The following is a 20158-nucleotide window of genomic DNA, read 5'->3' on the forward strand; positions in this document are numbered from 1 at the left end:
AACGTGTGTGAAATACTGGTTTAAAAAATAAAGGATACATTATCGTTCTTAAGCGTGGATGAACCTCAAAACCGTAGTACTGACTGGAAAAAAGAAAGCCATAGATTACATACAACCTGACAACCCGTTTCAAAAAGAAAATTTAATTGTCAAGTAAGTGCAAGATAAAGAGCAAATTTGGAATAGTGTAACACAGCATAGAGGATCTTTGAAATGGTAATACTGTTATTAAATAGACAGGTTTGTCTTTTCTTTGTACGTTACACCTACATTATATGTAAATTATTTAGCTTTTTATTGCAGTAAGCATATATACATAAAAGTGCACCATTTGAGTATATCGATGTAATCAGCATCCAGGTAATACCGGGGGCAGGGGGGACATGGATTAAATAGGTGATGGGGATTAAGGCATGCACTTGTTGGGATGAGTACCCTGTGATGCATGGAAATGTTGAATCAGTATATTGTACACCTGAAACTATTGTAACACTGTATGTCAACCAACTGGAATTAAAATAAAAAAACATTAAAGTGGCTCCTGGGTGGCTCAGTCAGTTGACCGTACAACTTTGGCTCAGGTCATGACCTCACAGTTCACAAGTTCGAGCCCCACATCGGACTCGCTGCTGTCAGTGCAGAGCCAGCTTCTGATTCTCTGTAACCCCATCCACACACCCCCCCATCCCTCCCCTGTTCACGTGCTCTCTCTCTTCTCTCAGTAAAAAATAAAAATATAAAAATATATATGCCATATATACTACTTTAAAAGTAAATAACTTAAAAAAATTTTTTTTCAATGTTTATTTATTTTTGGGACAGAGAGAGACAGAGCATGAACGGGGGAGGGGCAGAGAGAGAGGGAGACACAGAACCCAAAGCAGGCTCCAGGCTCTGAGCCATCAGCCCAGAGCCTGACGCGGGGCTCGAACTCATGGACCGCGAGGTCGTGACCTGGCTGAAGTCGGACGCTTAACCGACTGCGCCACCCAGGCGCCCCCAAAAGTAAATAACTTTTAAAAGTAAATAACACATTAAGAACTATTAGAGCTAGGGTGCCTGGGTGGCTCAGTTGTTGAGCATCTGACTTCAGCTCAGGTTATGATGTCATGATGTCGTGGTTTGTGAGTTTGAGTCCCACATTAGGTAAGCACAAGCCTTGCTTTGGGGGAATGCTGCTTCCCTGCTTCTCTTTCTTTCTCTCTCTCTCTCTCTGCCCCTCCTGTGATTCTCTTTCCCTACCCCTCACTCACTTGTGCTCTCTCTCTCTCTCTAAAAAAAAAAAAAAAAAACAAAAAAACAAAAAAAAAAAACTCTTAGAGCTATATGAGGATCTGTTTTGAGAATCCTATCCTACCTGGGGTAGAGAGGTGAATTGGTGAATTCTGCAAACGCTTGTTATTCTCTTCTTTTAATAGTAACGTAATATACTCATCAGGGGTTCAGAAGAGATGTGTGGTGTGCCATAAGCCACACGGAAAATCATTCTAAATTATTTATAGGGTATTGGCTGGGTGTGCAGTCTTGTACTGAGTTCTGTGGAGACCAACGTGAAGATTCAGCTTCTGCATTTATGGTTGGCATCTCTTAGGGTGAAGGAGAGAGCACAGAATGTACTTCCAGACGGAATGGAGGTGAACAGCTGTGCTCCCTTCTGTGCAGGCTTTTTAGCATGAAGAGTCTTTAATCTGTGTTCTTCAGCTGATGTAGAGTCAGAAGTGTGAGGAGATCATCTTCAGAACGGACTGGACTGGGTCTTTTCCCCCTTGGGACTGGAAGGTGGTGGTCACTTTTTCCTCAGTAGACAGGAAGCTGGGCTTTATCTCCCCAGCATTCCCATCCCCTCAAGAGGACCGTGTCACTCCAGACCAGGGAGTGTGAGTCTTTATCTGGGTTCTGTTTCCTCCGTGGGGCACCAGGTCCTGGGCAAGAGAACTTGGCAGGCTCTCCCCATGGCGGTCTTATTCCTCCTTCTGTTCCTATGTGGCCCCCCGCAGGCTGCTGCAGGTAAGGAGCGGGAGGTGGGGGATTCTTCAGCTATTTGCAAGGTCGTGAGGAACTATTGCTGTTTCTCCTTAGGGGCCTGCAGATGGCATGTGACTCAAGAAGATAGATTTACCCCAACTGACTTCCCCCTACCTCTAATTCTGGGGAAGATCCAGAGAAAATGAGGGTCCAGATCATGGACAGTTTCCTTTAGAAAATAAGAATAGACACATAAGTGCTTCTAGAAAAGGAAAAATGAGAGGAAGAGAGAAGGGTATGTGCCAACTATTCCAGCCTTTTTCTCTCTTGCCTTCAGATTCTCTCACCCACTGGAGGAGAGAGGAAGAAAGCCCTACCCTCTTCTCCCCTCCTCAACTTTTTTTATAGCTGTCACTTGAGAATTGTGCTCATAGCAAGACCCATGCTGGGAGACCCCAGAAGGAGCAGAAGCCAGGAGTTAGAGGTCAAGTGGGAGCTGTTGATCTGATGGAGGTTTCTAGCACCATAAAACCCCCTCTCCACAGACAATATCCAGACCATCTATGTAGCCTTGGGGGAGGCAATGGAGCTGCCATGTCCTGCACCACCCACTCTGAGTGGAGACGAACTCCTGTCCTGGTTCCGCAGCCCAGCAGGCTCCTTCACTGCCCTGGTGGCCCAAGTCCAAGTGGCCAGGCCTGGGAGGGGGCCTTCCCCAGAGCCTGGGAAGTCTGTAAGGGCATCCAGGCTCAAACTGCTGGGGAACTACTCTTTGTGGCTGGAAAAGTCCAAAGAGGGAGACGCCGGTCGGTACTGGTGTGCTGTTCTGGGTCAGCACCACAAGTACCAGAACTGGAGGGTGTATGATGTCTCCGTGCTCAGAGGTGAGTGGAGGCATGCAGATAGGGGGGCCACCGGGGGCCAGGAAGCCCAGCAAAAAACTAAGCGGTCCCTCTCTCCCCACAGGATCCCAGCTATCCGCGAGGGCTGCGGATGGATCCCCCTGCTCCATCCTTTTATGCTCTGTGGCCCCTGCCAGACGCCTAGACTCTGTGACCTGGCTAGAGGGAAGGGGTCCTGTGAGGGGCCATGTACAGTCATTTTGGGGCGATGGGGCTGCCCTGCTCTTGGTGTGTCCTGGGGAACAGCTCTCTGAGTCCAGGGAACATAGACCAAGAATCATCAGCTGCCTCATGCCTCATAACAAAGGGGTCAGCTTTAGCCTGGCAGGTAAACTGAAGGAGGATATGGGAGAGGATGTTGTCTCTGGCACATTCTGCACCTGCTGGCCAGGGGAGGAGGACGTGACTTTGTAATTGGCCAGATTTGGGTTGGGGGTGATTTCTGGTGGAGCAGACCATCACCTGTAGGGAGAAGGCTTTTTTCTCATTGGCCAACTCTATAACAGAGAAGGGGGTTGATTAAGCCACCTTTCTGGTGGAATAGACCATTGGCCATGAAGAACAAGAAGGATTCCAGTGGGATATGCCATTATTCAGAAATAGGGTAACCTAGGATTTTTGTGGGCTATCCCATTTCAGAGAGGAAGTAAATAAGAATTATTGATGGGGGAGTTGTCTTTTTTTAATTTTTAAAAAATTTTTTACATTTATTTATTTTTGAGAGACAGAGTGAGAGTGGAGGAGGGGCAGAGAGAAGGAGACACAGAATCCGAAACAGGCTCCAGGCTCTGAACAAGCGTTCAGCACAGAGCCCGATGCGGGGCTTGAACCCACGAACCGTGAGATCACGACCTGAGCCGAAGTCAGACACTTAACCGACTGAGCCACCCAGGCACCCCGGGAGTTGTCTTTTGAAGAAAAGATATATGCACTGATGTTATAATGGCCTACTGAGAGTGAAAGGAGAAGGAGAAAAAAATGTATCATTGTTTTACAATTAAAAATCCATTATACACAGACAGAATGCCATTAGATGTAGAATAACCCATTTACAAGGCAGGAGGGAGGAGAAAATTGCCATTAGTTTGGAAGGCAAAGGCCAGTTAATGAGCAGTGCCTGGGTCTTATTTCTCTCTACATCTACAGCACCTAATGTGGCGCCTGGCATTTGGTGGGCACTCAGTGAATGCTTATGGAGTGAATGAATGAAAGAATGAATGAATGGAAGGCACTTTACTTTCTCTTGAAACTTTGGATTACTATTAAGGATATGAGGAAAGATTGCTCATATGGCTGCCAGTTATGGCCGCCAGTCTGCTCTGGAGTTAGCTGTTCATATATGGGAGGGGGTGTATTGCTATTGGTTCACAGGCTCAGGATGAGAGGCTTGAAAATGGGCAGAGTGGGTTGGTGGAAACTGGGGGCAAAGATGCATATGAGGTCTTCTGGTGGGAAGAGCCCACCAGACTATGGGGAGAGGCCTTTCTTTGGGGTATGGGAACAGACCCCTCACCACCTCCCTCCTTATCCCTATTGTCTTGCCCCTACTGCAGCCTCCATGGATGCCTCCCCTGCCCTCTGTGCCCGTGCCACGGGCTGGGATGTATCCTGGATCCTGATGCTGTTGCTTGCAGCAGGTCAGGGGTTCACCATCCTGGCCCTCAGCATCATGCTCTGGAGACAGAGGGTCCAGAGGGCTCAGTGCAGAGGTGAGTCCCTCCCTCCCAGAGGAAAGAAGAGAGCATGTGGGTGTGAAGCAGAGGGTTGCCTCTATACCCTATTTCTCTAGGGGAGGAGGGCAGTAAGGAATATAGCTCTGAATTATCTGATAATTTCTCTGCTGCACCCCATATGGCTCCTTCTTCTTAGATGCCTCGATTCCTCATTTCAAACCTGAAATCCAGGTCTATGAGAACATCCATGTGGCCCGTCTCAGGTGAGAAACACTAGGGGGTACAGGCTTAAATCCCAGAGGAGACTGGGGTTGGGATGGGTGTGGAATCCTAATTCTGAGGAGGTGGAGTATGGAAGTATCCTTAATCTATCTTTCTGCTTCACAAAACCCACAGCCCACCTGCCCACAAGATCAGATGATCTCGATGACATCTGCTGGGAAGTGTGACCTGCTGTCTCTCCAGCCATCTGGCACCTGAAAGATTCGCCTGAAAACCCTGGCAAGGGGGGAGGGGCTGAGAGTGCTACTTTACAGTCCAGCTGGTCTCCAGCAGTCAAGCTGTGTGTGTGTGTGTGTGTGTGTGTGTGTGTGTGTACGCATGCTTGTGTGTTGGGGGGGGGGTTGCTGAAGGAAAGTAGAAGCATTATCTTGTGACATCACCTATGAGAAAGTGTGGTCTCCTGTTTTATAATAGCCAGTGAAGGGGTGACCCTAAGTGCCCAGTCCCATGGGATTGAGGGGAGCCTGGGGTAGGGGGCAGGGGGTGTGGAGGGGTGGGGATGGACAGAGAGGAGACAGAAGAATCCAGAGACTTGAGCAATGGTGGAGTATCAGTCTTGGGGAAACCAAAGGATAAATGGAGGAAAGTGAAGAAGAGAGAAGGCAAGGACTCAAGTAAGAGGAAGAGATGGACAGAGAGAAACAAATGGAAGCATCAAGTAGGAGGATGGAATTACAGAGAGAATGGGAAGAAGACTCAGGTGGCCTCTAAATTAAGCCAGACCACCCCCCACCTCCAATCCTTCATCCCTGCTCAGTCTCATTTTCCCAGAGAAGAAGGTGAGGGAGAACAGGCACCTTTAATCAGACCCCAGACTTCCTTGCATGGAAGGGGAGGGCACTGAGTCAGGATGAGGGGTGGCTGTGCTCAGCCCCCACCCTGAGCCACCCTCCTTATCCTAGCACTTCATTGTGGCATCCGGAGTGGCAGAGGCTTATCAACATCCTGACATCCTGGGAGCTCCAAGAGTCCCATGGTATCTCCCTGGGGAGAGGGAGTGTCCGCAAGGGTGGGCGGGTGGATTCACTGGTGGGGTGTGTAATTGGGCCCTGTGTGCTGGGCTGTCAGTGAACCCTGGACAAGTCTGGGCTGGCCAAGCAGGGAAGGGCATTGGTGCTCCCAACTGGTCCACTCCCCAGTCTCAGGCAGAAAGGAGCTGGACTCCCAGCCACATCCTTTTGTGTGCTCAAGCTTGGACCTCAGTGGAGAAAAGCTTTCACAGGAGTGTCACCAAAAGCCTTCATGCTACAGCAGCTTAAGCTGACCTGTTAGCAAGGAGGAGGACGGGAATGACACAGATGGAGAGTGAGGTGAAAGTTAGGGTTCTAGTCCCAGCACCCCAACCAAACCCACCAAGCAGCTATAGTTTGCTTTTAGAGAGCACACGCACATACACACCACACAGAGCAGTGTCCTAGACTCACAAATAGCACTTTTATTAAATTTACTCTTCATAGTTCCCCAAGAACCTCCTTCCTGAGTTCCTAACCTGCCAAATTAATCTTTCCTAGCAAGACTGTCCTCCTCACCATACCTGGTGCCCCTTCAATCCCCGTGCCTGGGACCCACAGCTCCATCAAAACACCTGTCTTGCCCAAGACCTAGAGCTAAGATAGAGCATCAACATCGGGCAACTAGAAAAGACAAAAGGCATAGAACAGGTGTTCTTTACGAGGCTGGGCTCTGGGCAGGTACCTATAGGGGTTAGAGCAGTGCCTGTAGGAATCAGGCCTTGGGAAGGGTCTGGGAAGGTATTGGGCCAGAGACCTGAGGTCTCTTCAGAATCAGGTTCTTGGGCATATCTCAGATGAGGTGTTTCCAGGGTGGTGGTGATGGTGGAGGAGTCATGGTTTGAGGCTAGTGGAGTAGGTGTGCTCCCCACATGAAGCTGGCCACGAGGAGGAGCAGGGTGATGAGGAGGGGGCTGGGGAGCCGCTGCAGCATGGTGGCTGTGTTGCACAGGTTCTGCTCACAGCAGTGGTGCCGCAGAGCATAGGAGCGTGACCAGTAGGTGGCATGGCCCTGCAGAGGGCACTGGGCCCTTGGGAGGCAGCCTTTCCGCTCGATGATCTCACTCTGCTCTGTGGGACAAAGAGGGAATGCTGAGGCCCGGGCAGGAAGGAGGCAAAGACTGTGTGTGGGGCAGCAGGAAAAGCAGGATGGATGGATGGAGATGGGCCTGGAGTAGAGCCATGGGACCAGAGTCCTACCTGAGGTGCCGATACTGATGCCACAAACTTCGTCATCCTGACACTCGGTGAGAACAGGATAGCAGGGTTTGCTGAAGCTGCAGGTGTAACAGCGGAGCCGTCCCCGGGTGGGGGACGTGGTGAGACCTGGGGGGTCAGCAGAGATCAAGAGAGGCAAACAGGCCAGTGAGAGGCTCTATCCCAGACCTGCGACAAGGATTCACAGAGAGATGTGACACACAAAGTGGGGAGAGGGAAGTGGTGAAAGGGAGGGAGGAGGGCAGGCAGAAGTAGAAAAAAAGACACAGAGGAGGGTGGGGGGACAACTCAGGAAAAGAGAAAGACACAGAAGCCAGAGAGATACAGAGGTTATGAGAAGTGCACAGACATGACAGAAGCCACGAGAGTCAGAGATGAATGCAGAGAGTGACACAAAATGCCAGACCGGGGAAGGCAGGGTGGCGGTAAAGAGGTTAAGTGAATGGTGCCACAGACAAGAGCGAATTAAGAACCGACACTGACACTAACCAAGGGACCCAATAAAGAAGCAAAAGATGAGATAAAGGACAGGGGAGACAGAGGTCAGAGGCATGTCCAAGAGATGCTGCAAGGAAGAGATAGTTATTCTCAAATGTCTTCGGAAAGAAACTTCTTGCTCCACCTTCCCCTGGCCTGAGGCCATTCCCGGTAGCTCTTCCTTCTAAAGCCCTTACAACTCTCTTCTCCAGTCTTCCCCACTTCTCCCCACTGGCCCACCCTTACCCAGTGCCCCACAGAGGAACAGGAGGCACAGACAGATGCTGGAGGAGCGCATGGCTGGACCCAGGGCTCAGGAGTCTGGGAGAATGTGATCTGCACCCCGAGGTCCCGAGAGTTGGAGCATCTGAGTGAGACAGGGAGGGACCAGTAAACAAACACACCTAGGGAGTGAATCTGGGGGGTGGTGGGGTGGGGTGGAACCAGGACCAGATCCACCAGCCTGACGTGGGAGGGTCCTGGGCCTCTGCTCTTGCATCCCACATCTCTCACATCCTCTCTGCCCCCTACTTTAGTCTGCTCCAGTCTTCAGGGTCTTCTCCGTTTTGTGTTTGTTACTCTTGGCTGCGTCTGCCGCTCCAGAGTTATGTCTGTCACCTTCCCCCTCACTCCTCCCTCCCTCCCCTCCTCTCAAGCTGTTCTCGGCTCTGTCAACTCAGCTCCCTGTCTTTGTTTGCTCCATTTTTCCCCTCTCCAAGCATTTGAGTCTCTCAAGGTCATCCTCCTGGAAGCCCTGACCCAGAATGGCTCCAGTGTGGTGTTTGAATGTGAAATGAACACTACCCTCTTCCACCTGCCCCTCCACACGAAGCTCAGCTGTCTAAGTGGGACCCCACCCAGCTTCAGATCCCTTTGATCCCCCCAAGCCTCAACATTTGTACCCTATAATTATCCCTCCCAGCTTTACTACCAGGAGGGAGGAATTAATCATGGGTGGGGCCAGAGGGACAGATGTGTTTCCACTGGGGGGGGGGGGGTGGCTCAGAAAGACTTGGAAGGAATGTGGGGATAAGATTTAGAAGGTGGTGGTAGATTCTGGAAAACTGGGTTTAAGACATTGGGGAGGAGAGCCTGATCTGAGGCATCAGAACAGGGATGTGCCAGGAGTAAGATAGAGGAGGGAAGGCAGAGGAGACAGATCTCCAAAACATTTTTTTTTTAATCTCAGGACCTCTTCACCTCTTAAAAATTACTGAAGACAGAGCAGAGTTTTTCTTTGTGGGAGTTAATATTGGTATTTACTATATTAGAAATCAAAACAGAGCAGTTTAAATAGGTTTATTTAAAAATAAAAATAATAAACCTATTACATGTTAACAAAACATAGTTTTGTGAAAAGTAACTTCTTTCCCAACAACATAGAAAAGTAGTATCCCTCCACACTTTGGGGAATTACATAAAAGTCAGGCTTAAGATGACCAGGTTTTCACATCTTCTTCTGCACAAAGTCTATTGGGATATGTTGTTTTGGTCGAAGTATACAAAGAAAATCTGACCTCACGTAGGTATGAAGTTGGAAAAGGAAGAACACTGAGGACCTTCCAAAAGGGTCTTAGGGCCAGGAATTCGGGGGCCACAGCTTTAGAACAGCTGCTGAGGAAGGAAGAATCTGGGGACTCCAGAGGATGCTGAAGGCTCTTCCTGCCATGGGGGCCCCTCCCTGTCCCCAATGGGGCCCCAGTGCCTGCTGGGGGAGATTCTTTCCTCCCTTTTTATTGCCCTATAAAGCCCAAGGCAAGGGGGATATAAGGCTGGCAGAGCAGGGCCAGGGAGGGGGGGTGGGAGAGAGAGGTGATCCTGACACAGACAGACACAATGAACTCCCTAGTTGTCGGGGTCCTGCTTGGCACCCTGCTGGGGACTGCCTTGGGTAAGGAGCAGCCCATCCCCCTCTACCCACACTGGCTCCTCAGTCAGCCCGGGTCAAGCACCTCTTCTTTCCTGCCAGGAAACCAAATGAGGTGCTATGACTGCAAAGGAGGCCCCAGCAGCTCCTGCAAAGAAACCGTGGCCACCTGCAGGGAGGGAGAACGCTGTGGCTTCCTGGAGCGCAAACCCCAGCCAGGCCTGGGACCGAACAAGCTATCTGGAAACCGTGAGTCCTCAGTTTCTCCCTCTTCCCCCAGCCCTTCCCTGCCTCCAGCTCCTACTTCGATCCTTCTGGTTTCCAGAACCTTCTAGGCTCAGTCTGGCTCTGGGCAGATGGTGCCATGGCAGAGTAGAGCAGTCTTAGAGCCCTCTGGCTCTGGCACAGCCCCTCAGCAGCCCACTGTCCCTATGTTCCTACTTCCCCTCTTAACTCTCCAGAGTCTCATAGGCCCATTCACTCACAAATGGTTGAAAAAGTTCTGTCCCTTGAGGTCAGGGACCAAAATAGTAAACCAAACTTGCAGACATTAGATAAGGACCAGGTGTGTGTGTGTGTGTGTGTGTGTGTAATTTTGAAATAATTTTTGAAAATTATTTAGTAGAAATAGTATAGAGAGTTTACTATTTAGTAAAAATAGTACAGAGAGTTCCTGTATATCCTTCACATCCCTTCCTCTAATGTTAACATTTTATATAACCACAGTACTATTATCAAAATCAGGAAATAACAATAACACTGGTACTACCAACTCATCTCCAGACCTTATTCAGTTTAGCCAGTTGTTCTACGCTTGTCTTTTTTTGGGGTCCTGTACTAGAGCCAAACCGAATGAGAGTTCATCCACTTGCTACACAACAAGCCAATAAAAACAGGCACCAAGCTTTGGCAGAGAAGAAAGAAAGATAGGCCATTTATTGGTGTGGTGCCATCCAAGATAATGGGGAGCTGATGCTCCAAAGTCCCACCCCCTCCCCAACTGCTTGCCCATGAGGGTTTTTGAGGACAAAAGTGGGGATAGGGTTCTTCTGAGAAAGTGGACACTGTTGACTGGAAGTCCATGAGGTCATGATAGCAGGTGTTCTAGTGCTACTTCATCTGGTCCTCGGACATCTTTTCCATCTCAAGAGACTTGGAATCTCAAAAATATCTTTATTCTTTATGTTAGAGATTTCATTAGGTACATCTAATGATCATATCTTTAGGATAGTGCTGATTTTAATTACTTGTCTTACAGGTTCCTTCGAGTGAGACGCAAGCATTCCTATCCCTTGAGCCTAGGCTACGTGTTCCTTTGGCCAGCCCGGCTGTGCCTGGGGCTGATAGGACCTGTAGTGTTCATTTCTGCATCTGAACTGACAGTCCAGGACCCAGACCAGGATCCCACATTGCATTTTTAGCTCTTGTGTCTTCTTAGTCTCCTCTGATCTGTGACAGTTCTGAGTCTTTGTCTTCCATGACCTTGACACTTTTGAAGAGTCCTGATAAGTTATTTTATAGACTCTCAATTTAGATTTATCTAATATTTTCTCATGATTTCTAGATTGCAGTCAAGTTTTGGGCAAGAACAGCACAGAAGTGATGTTGGTCCATTTCAGTGCATTGAATTAGAGGGTTCACAGTGTCAGTGTGTGGATTTTGGTCATTTGGTTTCATGGAGCTGTTTTTTTGAGGGGGGCAGAGAATCCCTTTGGGCTCCTTGAAGTCACATCCACTCTGCCCTAGAAGGCAAGTCCTCATGCGAAGAGTCCGACACCCCAGTCTCGTTCTCTCCTCAGCCTCAGTGACCTTGATTCATCACTATCCAGCCTGTGTGGCGGCCCATCATTGCAATCAAGTGGAAACAGAGTTGGTGGGAGATGTGACTTACACAACCCACAGAGACTGCTGCGTCGGAGACCTGTGCAACAGCGCCATCGCGAACACTGTGGCCCTGCCATGCCTCCTGGCTGCAACAGCCACCACACTGGCCTGGCTCTTGCCAGCACTGTAAAGAGGGTAGTAGGCTCAAGGGAAGGGAGGGGCACAAGGGAGCGAGAGAACAAAGGAGATTCGAGGTGAGAAGACAAACAGCCCTCTGTGAGCCATTAAAATCTATCCACCACCCTAGACCTGACTGGAAAATTCTATCTTTTTTGATGGGAGAATTGCAGGAGTATTATGGGGGCGTCCATGCTCTAGTTTAGGGGTTATCAAGCATCAGTGGACTTAGTTATAATGGTGTACTCCTTAACCAATGAAACCCCAAGGGACAATGGAGAATCTGCTCTAAGTGACTTCTGGTCTTATTGCTAGGGAGAGTCTTCCCCGGCAGCGAGGACCATGAGGGCATGAGGGGACTGGTCTCTGGGCTAAGTGGGGGTCATCAGAAATCAAAGAAACTGTTTGGGTTTGTTCCCCTTTCTCCCATTTGCCACTTGCTTCCCAACGTGACTCTATAGGATTGAGAAAGGAAACGTAAGCACCATGCTAGGAGGGTTGCTTGGTGCCCTGCTTAGTAGCCTGGCCAAGTGAGGCCCTTGACTCTAACCTGAGGGACTGAGGCCTGTTAAGAGGGTCCTGGATTCCATCCCCATGCAACTCTCCTACCCTTTTTGGTGAGCCCTGAAGCCAGGCTGCACCTCCTTCTTGGCAGGCAGTACACCAGAGGTGTGGCCTAAATTTGGGATAAGAATTGTCGCTCCAAACACTGAGACCTGTGTGCCAACCTCAGGCACAGGAAGGAAGGATAGAGGCCTGACAAACCCATTTCTCTATTTGCCCCAGCCCAGCCTCTCAGGGAAACCCCTGAAGGATTCTTGGGGGAGGGAGGGAGCTGAAAACATCATTTCCCGAGAGGGGGCCTCTGACAAGAGGTCTGTTGACAATAAACACACAATTTATCAGACATAGACATTTATTACTCAAAATGGAAAGAGGTGATCATGGGAATGGGGTATGTATGGGGGCCAGGGTTTGGGGAATCAACCCCAGACAGTGAGGTCATCAGGTCCTTCCTAGGAGCCTTCGCTGGGGACAGGACAGAAGACAATTTCAGGCCCAGGTCCCCATCGCTCCCAGAGTAGGGCACGGTAGAGTGCAGGAGGAAAAATAGAGTGAGGAGCTCTATTGGGGAAGATTTGGAATGGTCTAGAGGGACATGGGCAGGGACTCAGGAGAAGCAGAGTGGAGGATGTAAAGTGGCAGGATGGGTAGAGAGACCATTGTCTAATTAAAGAAATGTGAAGAGTCTGGAGAAATGTTTTTCTGAGCAAAGGGAGCTAAGGAGAGGCCATTGTAGGGAGCCGGGGGACACAGAGACACAGGGCTCAGCTCAAGTTAAGGCAAGTGGGAGGAGGGGCAGCTATGGAGTGAGTCTCAGTGCAGCAGCCAGAGGCCAAGGCCAGCCAAAGAGGTCAGGAGGACAAGGGCCAGGGCCGGGGTGGGCCGAGGGGCTGGGCTGTTACAGTTGTCCTTGCTGCAGCAGGTAGTGTTATAGGTCAGACCCAGCTTGTGGTTGGTTTGGTTGAAGGTCTCCCGACAAGGCTCTTCGGGTGTGCCACATCGAAGGTTGGAGAAAACCCACATCTTACCTGAGGGTAGGAGTGGACAGTGGGGTCAGCTAGGATGGGCACCTGGCATGCCTGTGCCCACCTCCCCTCCCCATGCACCCACCCAGGCTTCCTTCCCTACTCTGCCCCTGGCCCTCCCCTCTTTATCTCTTCTCAGTAAGTCTGACTGTCCTCCTTCACTTCCTTCCCCCACCCCCTCACCCCAGTCTTGGTCCTATCACTTGTTAGCTGTGAGGCCTTGGACTTGTCAGTGTCTCTTTCTGAGGCTGTCTCCTCAGTGTAATGAGAGCACCCACATCATAGGATTCTTGAACATGAACTCAAACAATCCATGTAAAGTCAGAGAATGGTACCTGGTACCTAAGAACCCTTGGCCAAATATCATCATTTCTGTGATTGTCTGTTCCACCTCAGTCTGAGCTACAGTTGGGCCTCAGCCCTCACCAATAGAGTCTCCCACCGGTCCCCTCTCCCCACTAAAGAGGGGGATGTTACCGAGGTACACATTTGTTGTCAGGCACTGTTGTCCTGGTTCTAGGCGGCAGGACTGCCGGTCCACACAGCCCAGCACAGGGACCTTGTAGCAGGAGTGACAGCGAATGTCAGCTGGGAAGACACAAGTCAGGCTGAGGTGATGGGGTGTCTGACTCACCTGGGGACCAGCAGAGCTGTGGGGTAGGGTGGAGAAGAGCCAATCAAGTAGGTGTTCTAACCTGTTTGGTTTGGTAGTGACAGAGGAGGTGAGTAAAGCAGCAACAGTGGAGGTAGGGGAGGGTGGAGCACTGCTCTGTGAATGCCCACACACTAAACACTGTCCTTCACCCCACCCCATGGGGGATGAGTCAAGAGGGGTAGAGCTACCAACAAAAACACAGGGCTGGGGATAAATGGAATGTGAGAATACCGTGGGCAAGGAATGGAGGAGGTGGGGGAAAAGATAAAGGAATTCAGAAGACGTCACAGATGGAGACTTGAAATTGGAAGAAATATTACAAATAAGAATGATGGTTGCAGCACTTGCATAAATGGCTTGTAACTTGAGGCTGGCAAGAAAGCCACCTAAGGCCAGCTTTTTTTTAAATTTTTATTTTTGTTTTTTTTAAGCTCATTTATTTTTGAGAGAGGCTGCGCTGTCAGCGTAGAGCCAAATGCGGGGCTCGAACTCACGGTGAGATCATGACCTGAGCCAAACCAAGAGTTGGACTCTTAACTGACTGAGCCACCCAGGTGCCCCTGTGGTCAGCTTTAGCAATTTACTCTCACCACCTGGGACCGCCGTAAGTGTGGGATCCTGTCATCCTGGCGGCTTTGAGGAAGAAAAGAAAAATATCTGGGAACCAGATCATCAGATTCCACCTGAGCACCTTACCAAAAGGGAGAGAATGGAAGCAGAAAGTGTCATCCTCCAAGTTCCCACCTCAGCTAATTGCAGGTTTGGGTGAGCCAAGTGTGGCGAAGGAGGGGTTCAGTCCAAGAGTAGAGGGGTCTGGTGACTGCACCTCTGTGCAACAAATCCATTTCACCCTGGGCGTGAGCAGCCTTGGCATTCCCTCCCTAGGAGGCTGGAATATCTCCCCAGTTTCCCAGGAGATTCTAAGAGATCCCTGGGACCCTCCAGAAGGTTTGTATCCCTGGGGGTATGCTCCCCAGGGAAGCCCAAGGGTGCACTAGAAAAGGCCACTGCCTCTCAGAATGACTGAGAACAAAATCTGATGGAGTAGATGGGGAGGGTGGGAAGTCCCAGACTGGATGCCTAGGTTTCTGGGAGGACTCTTATAAGAGTGCAGATGGTAAGAGGAGAAAGCAGTAAGCTGGGTGCCAGAGAGTTTGGTAGTGGAGTAGGGGAGAGGGGACCTGGAGCCCTGGCAGGTCTTGGAGGTGGGGAGAAGTGTGAAGGAGCCAGGAATCCTTGAGAAATGGAGCAAAGACCCTGTGATGGGGAAGCCTGGTTCTGGAGGCACAGGAGAACTGAGCCACCAGTTGGGGCACTTGGGATCCTGAGCAGTGGGCAATGGAGGGCGGTGAGTGGGGCAAGCTGTAGAAGTCCTTGGGGCCCCTAGATGCTCACCTGAGACCCAGCAGAGCAGAGCAGACAGGGTGAGCAGCAGAAGACCTTTCATGATGAGGATCCTGAGAATGGTAGCAAGTACAGCAGCTGACAGTAGATTTTCAGGGATCCGGCTCTGGGAGTTGAGTGGCCTTTTTGGAATTTATAATCCTAATGGTCCCCTCCCTTCCCTGCCTCTGGTGGCCCCTCCTTCTCTATTTACACACAGCTGACCAGGGATGGGGAGGTACTAAGCAGAACTGGGTGAAGGAGTGGGGATGGGATAGAGAGGTAGCAGAGGATAGGTGAACTAGTGGCCAACTCCATTTTGGTTCTTGATTTCAGGTCAAGACACCCCTCCTGGTTCCCAGCTGACAGCCCTGCCTGCCCAGTCCTCTGAAGAGGCATCGCCAAAGGCCCCTGTGATAGTACAGTAGCTGTGGTGGCAGTGCCTGCTGCTTCCTGGGAAATGGACAATGGGATGTGGCCTACATTAACCGCCAAATTTGGGTCCCTGGGGGGAACTGGTAGGGGCAGGTGAGCAGAAACTGAGGATGGAGAGGCTCCTGGGTGGCTCAGTCAGGTGAGCATCTGACTCTTGATTTCAGGTCATGATCTCAGGGTCTGTGGGACTGAGCCCCACATTGGGCTCCACTGCTGAGCATGGAGCCTGCCTAAAATTCTCTCTCCCTCTGCCCCTCTCCCCTGCTTGTGTGCTCTCTCTCTAAAAGAAAAAAGAAAAAAGAAATTAAGGATGGAAGAGGCCAACTTAATCTTGATTCAGCCCTGACTTGATCTTCCCAATCCCTGCTTAGCCACAGGACAAAGGATGAAGGGTTTGTGATGTCACCAGGGGCTTCCATGATGTCACAAGAACAGAGGCATAGGCTGGGGCTGCCTGCTAGGGAGGCGCTGCCTCAGGCCCTTAGAAGGTTCTCAGAACTTGCCCTGGCTAAACTAGGGCTTGGTCTGGCCTGGGTTGTTCTAGTTCAGTGAAGGCCAATGAAGTCCAGGGTGTGGGGCATGTGCACCTGCTCCAAAGTGTCTCTCAAATCAAAACCTGCCAGTCTGGGTGGGGCACCACTGGCTGGGAGGGACAGCGTGGGCACAGAGGTGAAGTAGAAGCTAAAATAAGAATAGAAATAATAATAATAATAATAATAATAATAATGGTGAGCACTTAGTGCTCCTATGTGTCAGCCATTGTGCTAGGTGTTTTACATGTATTACTCTTTTTCTTTCTCAATCCTCTATGAGGTAGGTGCTTTTATCCCTGTTTTACAGATGAGCGAACAGGCCCAGAGAAATTAAGCGACTTGCCCGCACGTGAAGTCAGGATTTGAACTCAGCCAGCCAGCCCGGACGCTCTGGGCCCCTGCTAGCTGTAGGAGTTAAAGTTTTGAGAAAGTGTTCTGTCACCAGCTCGAGCACCACTTTTAACCGAGTATTGTTTGAGAGCTGTGAAGGGCTCCCAGATGGATCCCGGCAGCTGGTAGCCCCGCCCTCCTTTTATCGGAGCGCCCAGACCCGCACCACCCCCCCCCCCCCAACCCCTTGGTTTCCCTCCGGTTTCCTCTGCTGATCCACTCCCTCCTCTCCCCACCACATCCCAGTCATGGCCCTCGTTCTGCAACTGCTGCCGGTGCTGTTGGCGAGGGCCCAGGGAGACCCCGGGGGTAAGCCATGCCCCCAGGAAAGTTGGGATAGGTGCCAGGAAAGACCGAGGCAGGGGGCGGCGCGGGGGTGGGGGAGGGGAGGTGGTGTGTGTGGAAAGATGAGGAGCGCAGGAGAGCAGAGGAGAGGGGAGAGAGAGGAGACGGGAGTGGGATTCGTCTCTAACTGTGGACTTGCCCTAACCACTGCTCCCTCCAAACCCAGCTTCACTGGACGGCCGCCCTGGAGACCGGGTGAATTTCTCCTGCGTAGGGGTCTCGCATCCCATCCGCTGGGCCTGGGCGCCTAGCTTCCCGGCCTGCAGGGGCCTGTCCAAAGGACGCCGCCCAATCCTGTGGGCCTCATCCAGCGGGACCCCCACTGTGTCTCCCGTCCAGCCCTTTGCTGGTCGCCTACGTGCCCTGGACCCTAGTATCCGGCGGCTGGAGCTGCTCCTGAGCGCGGGGGACTCAGGCACCTTTTTCTGCAGGGGCCGCCGCGAGGAGGAGAGCCGTACTGTGCTGCATGTGCTAGGGGACGGGGCTGACTGCAGGGCACCGGGGCCTGCCCACGGTAGGTCCAGGTCTTTGCGCACGGGGGCTTAACTCGAACACAGACCCTGGGGAGGGAGAGAGGCCTTGGCTGGACGTTCTTGACCTGGAGAGCTAGTTCTCTGTTCTCGCACCCCTGACCTCGGCATCCACCGCCATCCCCTCCTCCGTTTCCCCAGGGTCCATGTATCCCCAGCTCCTGATCCCACTGCTGGGCGCTGGACTAGTGCTGGGACTCGGGGCGTTGGGCGTGGTCTGGTGGTGGCGCAGGTGAGCACAATGGGAGGGGCTTGAGGCGGGAAGGGCAGGACTAGAACCTTCGCAGACTTTAGCTAGATCTAGAGCTGGGGCATGTGGTTTAGAGAAAAATGGGGGAGGTCACAACTTGGGCCGAGGCCACAGACTGGTGTGTGGAGCCCTGGCTTGGAAGGTGAAGCTAGAGCTGGAGGAGGATCAGAGCATGGGCGGAATTATCGGTGGGAGTGGAGCCCAAATTGTTTGTGGGTCTGACCCTTCCGAGTTGCTGGGTTGCTGTTGGTCCCGAGGAGAACGAGAGACAAAACTGATGGCCCTCAAAGACTCCTACACATCCGTTACAGGCGATCACCCCCGCCCCCGCCTCAACCACTCCCCAGATTTGGTGAGACTAATTCCACCTCATTTTCTTTCTACTGCTCCCGCACTTCCCATCTCTCAACTCCTGAGTCTGAGCCCTTCCTGGGAGCAGACAAGTTGGTCACTTTCTCTCAATTCTTCAGCTCTGTCCCCCCCATATAGATCCACTGGTGAAAGTCGAGACCCAGAGGCCAGCAAAGGAGGAGGAGCCTAAGATCACAGGGGACCTGGACCAGGAGCCGGTAAGGGCCTGGGGATTGGAAGAGGGCTGGCCAGAATCCCTGAGGAAAAGCCTGTGTCCCCCAGGGAGTCAGATCTCTGAGACCCTTCTGCTTTCCTGCCCACCTTTCAGAGCCTGCTCTATGCAGACCTGGATCATCTGGCCCTCAGAAGGCCCCTCCGGTTAACCCCAGTGGTCCCTGCTGATGCCTCCACCATCTATGCGGTTGTAGTTTGAAGGGAAGTCCTTATTCCAAACCTCGAACCTCGCAAGCTGGGGCTTCTCAGCTCTCCACAACTTTCGGCCCCTCCTTGGCTCCTCACTTGGAAAAGGAATCCACCATGGGACAGAATAGAGCACTAGCCTGAGAATCAGGAGCCCTGGGTTCCAGGCTATCTCTGCCACTGATCTTGCTCCTTCAGCTATCCCATCTCATAACTTTCTTGTCTCCTTCACCACTGGTGCTCTTTCTAAACCTGATCAAGCCCTGTCTCCCTATCTTAAGACATCAACAACTCCGTAGATAGTTGTCCTACTCTTCCTTTCCCTCCACAGTCCAGCTCTTTGAACCAGGGGCCTACACCCATATTTTCTTCTCCTTTACTCCACCCCCACTGCTCATCTGCTCTCCATGAGGTTGCCAGTGAGGTCCTGATGGCCACACCCAGTAGATTTTTTAGCATTCATCTGGTTTGGTCTTTGATCACGCCCTTCTTTAAGCTCTGTTTTTCTTTAATGCTGGTGTCTTCCTTTTGGACTCTTTTTCCTTGCTCCCTACCATCATGGTATTCCCCACCATTCTAGGTTTGTCCTTTCTTTATCGGACTTCCCTCTCTTTGGGAATCTGCCATCCGCAGCCAGTTCTCAGCCCTCACCTCTGCAAACAACTCAGAACTCTCTCCAGCTCACATTTCTGGGAATGGGATCTCCCAACTATCCCTGAGACATCTCTGTCTGGTTGGCCGTAGGCATTTTGCACACAGCATATCCAAAACCCAACTCATTGTCACTTAATACTTCTCTGCATTCTCTGTTGATCAACCCAGTTGCCTAAGCCAGAAACTGGGAGTCATGCAGACCTTCTTCCGCTCACTCCCACACAATGAACCAAGTCCTATTTTAATGTCACTGTGAAATCCTACCCTTCTTCACGCCCAGGACTACCACCCGAATGTACTCTCATTTCTTCCCTGGTCACCCATAGCCCCACCTCATCCTCTTGCCTGTGTCTTCCTCCCTCAAGCCAGAGGGGTCCTCCCCAAATGGTAACCTACTCCTCATGGCCTATATTCCAGAACTGCAGTATTTCTTTCCATAACCTTCAGCTCTGGAGCCATGGGCCTTAGCTTTGGGTACAAGGTGCTGCAGCACTCTGCCTACTCTCCAGGCTTGTCCCTGTCACTCCACATGCACATAACATGCCAGCCTTGGAGAGATTCTCCCCAGCCTCCAAATATGCCTTTGCGCAATGCAAGTCCTTTTTCCTGGATCACTCTTCCTCCTCCTCCCCACCACCTTCCTGGCTAATTCTTCTTTATCCTCAGTTGAAATGTAGCCTTTCCTGGGAAGCCATTCCTGACCCTCTTTGCCTACCTCTGCGTACATCTTGATGCCTTAGGCAGTCTCCTTATTTATCTCATAGCAACAACATCCTGTGAATTGTTCCATCACAACCTGTATTTCAATTTCATATACTGTGAGTTCCCTGATCAGGAGACTGACCCTTTTTAATTTTACTGCTAAGCCTCAGTAAATGAGTGAATGAAAATGAATGTCCGTGGAAGTGTCACTTCTTCCTCTCTATCATCTAGGAGTGGGTTGGTAATCTACCAGTTTCTGAATCATCTGACATTTGGATAAATTGAGTGATCCACCCATACTCTTTCTTCTCTCCCTCATATGTGCTGCCCACAATAGAAATTCTATCCTGTCCATCTTGTGCCCAAACACCTATGATAGGGCTGGGCAATGAGTCAGTAAGTGCCTAATGAGGGTTTGATGAATGAAGGAGGCCTCCTTCCCAGCACTAACCCCAGATTTCAGCCCTGCCCCTACCCCTCTGCCCCAATAAGACACAAGCCACAACCCAGTCTAAAAGGTCGGTTC

The 20158-nt window shown here is 51.1% G+C and overlaps 4 protein-coding genes across 12 annotated transcripts; 3 read left to right on the forward strand and 1 right to left on the reverse strand.

Moving 5' to 3' along the window:
* Positions 1-1917: 1917 nt before the first annotated feature.
* Positions 1918-5239, forward strand: LY6G6F (lymphocyte antigen 6 family member G6F). Its single transcript, XM_047858332.1, has 6 exons — positions 1918-2007; positions 2511-2849; positions 2932-3195; positions 4421-4576; positions 4737-4803; positions 4937-5239. Exons 1-6 carry the CDS (start codon positions 1953-1955, stop codon positions 4959-4961), a joined length of 906 nt encoding a protein of 301 aa, XP_047714288.1. The 5' UTR covers positions 1918-1952; the 3' UTR covers positions 4962-5239.
* An 86-nt stretch (positions 5240-5325) lies between these two features.
* On the forward strand, positions 5326-11472 carry LY6G6D (lymphocyte antigen 6 family member G6D). 2 transcript variants are annotated; one of them, XM_047858336.1, is made up of 3 exons: positions 9357-9418; positions 9497-9643; positions 11194-11472. In XM_047858336.1, exons 1-3 carry the CDS (start codon positions 9364-9366, stop codon positions 11406-11408), a joined length of 417 nt encoding a protein of 138 aa, XP_047714292.1. In that variant the 5' UTR covers positions 9357-9363; the 3' UTR covers positions 11409-11472. The 2 variants fall into 2 exon arrangements, 1 of the variants encoding a protein (XP_047714292.1); XR_007152102.1 differs by lacking the exons at positions 9357-9418; positions 11194-11472 and adding an exon at positions 5326-5798 and having other exon boundaries at positions 9497-9623.
* Positions 11473-12318: 846 nt separating this feature from the next.
* Positions 12319-17440, reverse strand: LY6G6C (lymphocyte antigen 6 family member G6C). Of its 3 annotated transcripts, none has more exons than XM_047860833.1 (4): positions 17352-17440; positions 15035-15149; positions 13462-13572; positions 12319-12987 (listed from the first exon to the last, which is right to left on the reverse strand). In XM_047860833.1, exons 1-4 carry the CDS (start codon positions 17364-17366, stop codon positions 12773-12775), a joined length of 456 nt encoding a protein of 151 aa, XP_047716789.1. In that variant the 5' UTR covers positions 17367-17440; the 3' UTR covers positions 12319-12772. The 3 variants fall into 3 exon arrangements, with proteins under 3 accessions (XP_047716789.1, XP_047716790.1, XP_047716791.1); XM_047860834.1 differs by having other exon boundaries at positions 15035-15165; positions 17352-17393; XM_047860835.1 differs by lacking the exon at positions 17352-17440 and adding an exon at positions 17145-17192.
* MPIG6B (megakaryocyte and platelet inhibitory receptor G6b) lies at positions 16573-20081 on the forward strand. Of its 6 annotated transcripts, none has more exons than XM_047860826.1 (6): positions 16573-16689; positions 16892-17239; positions 17397-17487; positions 17817-17857; positions 17995-18074; positions 18185-20081. In XM_047860826.1, the coding sequence occupies exons 1-6, from the start codon at positions 16629-16631 to the stop codon at positions 18287-18289; spliced, it is 726 nt and encodes a 241-aa protein (XP_047716782.1). In that variant the 5' UTR covers positions 16573-16628; the 3' UTR covers positions 18290-20081. The 6 variants fall into 6 exon arrangements, with proteins under 6 accessions (XP_047716782.1, XP_047716785.1, XP_047716783.1 ...); XM_047860829.1 differs by having other exon boundaries at positions 17976-18074; positions 18185-18322; XM_047860827.1 differs by lacking the exon at positions 17397-17487 and having other exon boundaries at positions 17738-17857.
* Positions 20082-20158: the final 77 nt, after the last annotated feature.

Source organism: Prionailurus viverrinus, chromosome B2, assembly GCF_022837055.1.
Source record: "Prionailurus viverrinus isolate Anna chromosome B2, UM_Priviv_1.0, whole genome shotgun sequence".
NCBI lineage: Eukaryota > Metazoa > Chordata > Mammalia > Carnivora > Felidae > Prionailurus > Prionailurus viverrinus.

Excerpts from the sequence above, each read along its gene's own strand:
- LY6G6F (XM_047858332.1), top strand. The coding sequence starts at position 1,953 with ATGGCGGTCTTATTCCTCCTTCTGTTCCTATGTGGCCCCCCGCAGGCT. Across the intron at positions 2,008-2,510 it reads CCCCCCGCAGGCTGCTGCAG|ACAATATCCAGACCATCTAT; the intron begins GTAAGGAGCGGG and ends CCCTCTCCACAG. Across the intron at positions 2,850-2,931 it reads TGATGTCTCCGTGCTCAGAG|GATCCCAGCTATCCGCGAGG; the intron begins GTGAGTGGAGGC and ends CTCTCCCCACAG.
- LY6G6D (XM_047858336.1), top strand. The coding sequence starts at position 9,364 with ATGAACTCCCTAGTTGTCGGGGTCCTGCTTGGCACCCTGCTGGGGACT. Across the intron at positions 9,419-9,496 it reads CCTGCTGGGGACTGCCTTGG|GAAACCAAATGAGGTGCTAT; the intron begins GTAAGGAGCAGC and ends CTTTCCTGCCAG. Across the intron at positions 9,644-11,193 it reads GAACAAGCTATCTGGAAACC|CCTCAGTGACCTTGATTCAT; the intron begins GTGAGTCCTCAG and ends TTCTCTCCTCAG.
- MPIG6B (XM_047860826.1), top strand. The coding sequence starts at position 16,629 with ATGGCCCTCGTTCTGCAACTGCTGCCGGTGCTGTTGGCGAGGGCCCAG. Across the intron at positions 17,240-17,396 it reads GGCACCGGGGCCTGCCCACG|GGTCCATGTATCCCCAGCTC; the intron begins GTAGGTCCAGGT and ends CCGTTTCCCCAG. Across the intron at positions 17,488-17,816 it reads GTGGTCTGGTGGTGGCGCAG|GCGATCACCCCCGCCCCCGC; the intron begins GTGAGCACAATG and ends CATCCGTTACAG.
- LY6G6C (XM_047860833.1), bottom strand. Across the intron at positions 13,573-15,034 it reads TCTGCTCTGCTGGGTCTCAG|CTGACATTCGCTGTCACTCC; the intron begins GTGAGCATCTAG and ends GTGTCTTCCCAG. Across the intron at positions 12,988-13,461 it reads GACAACAAATGTGTACCTCG|GTAAGATGTGGGTTTTCTCC; the intron begins GTAACATCCCCC and ends TCCTACCCTCAG.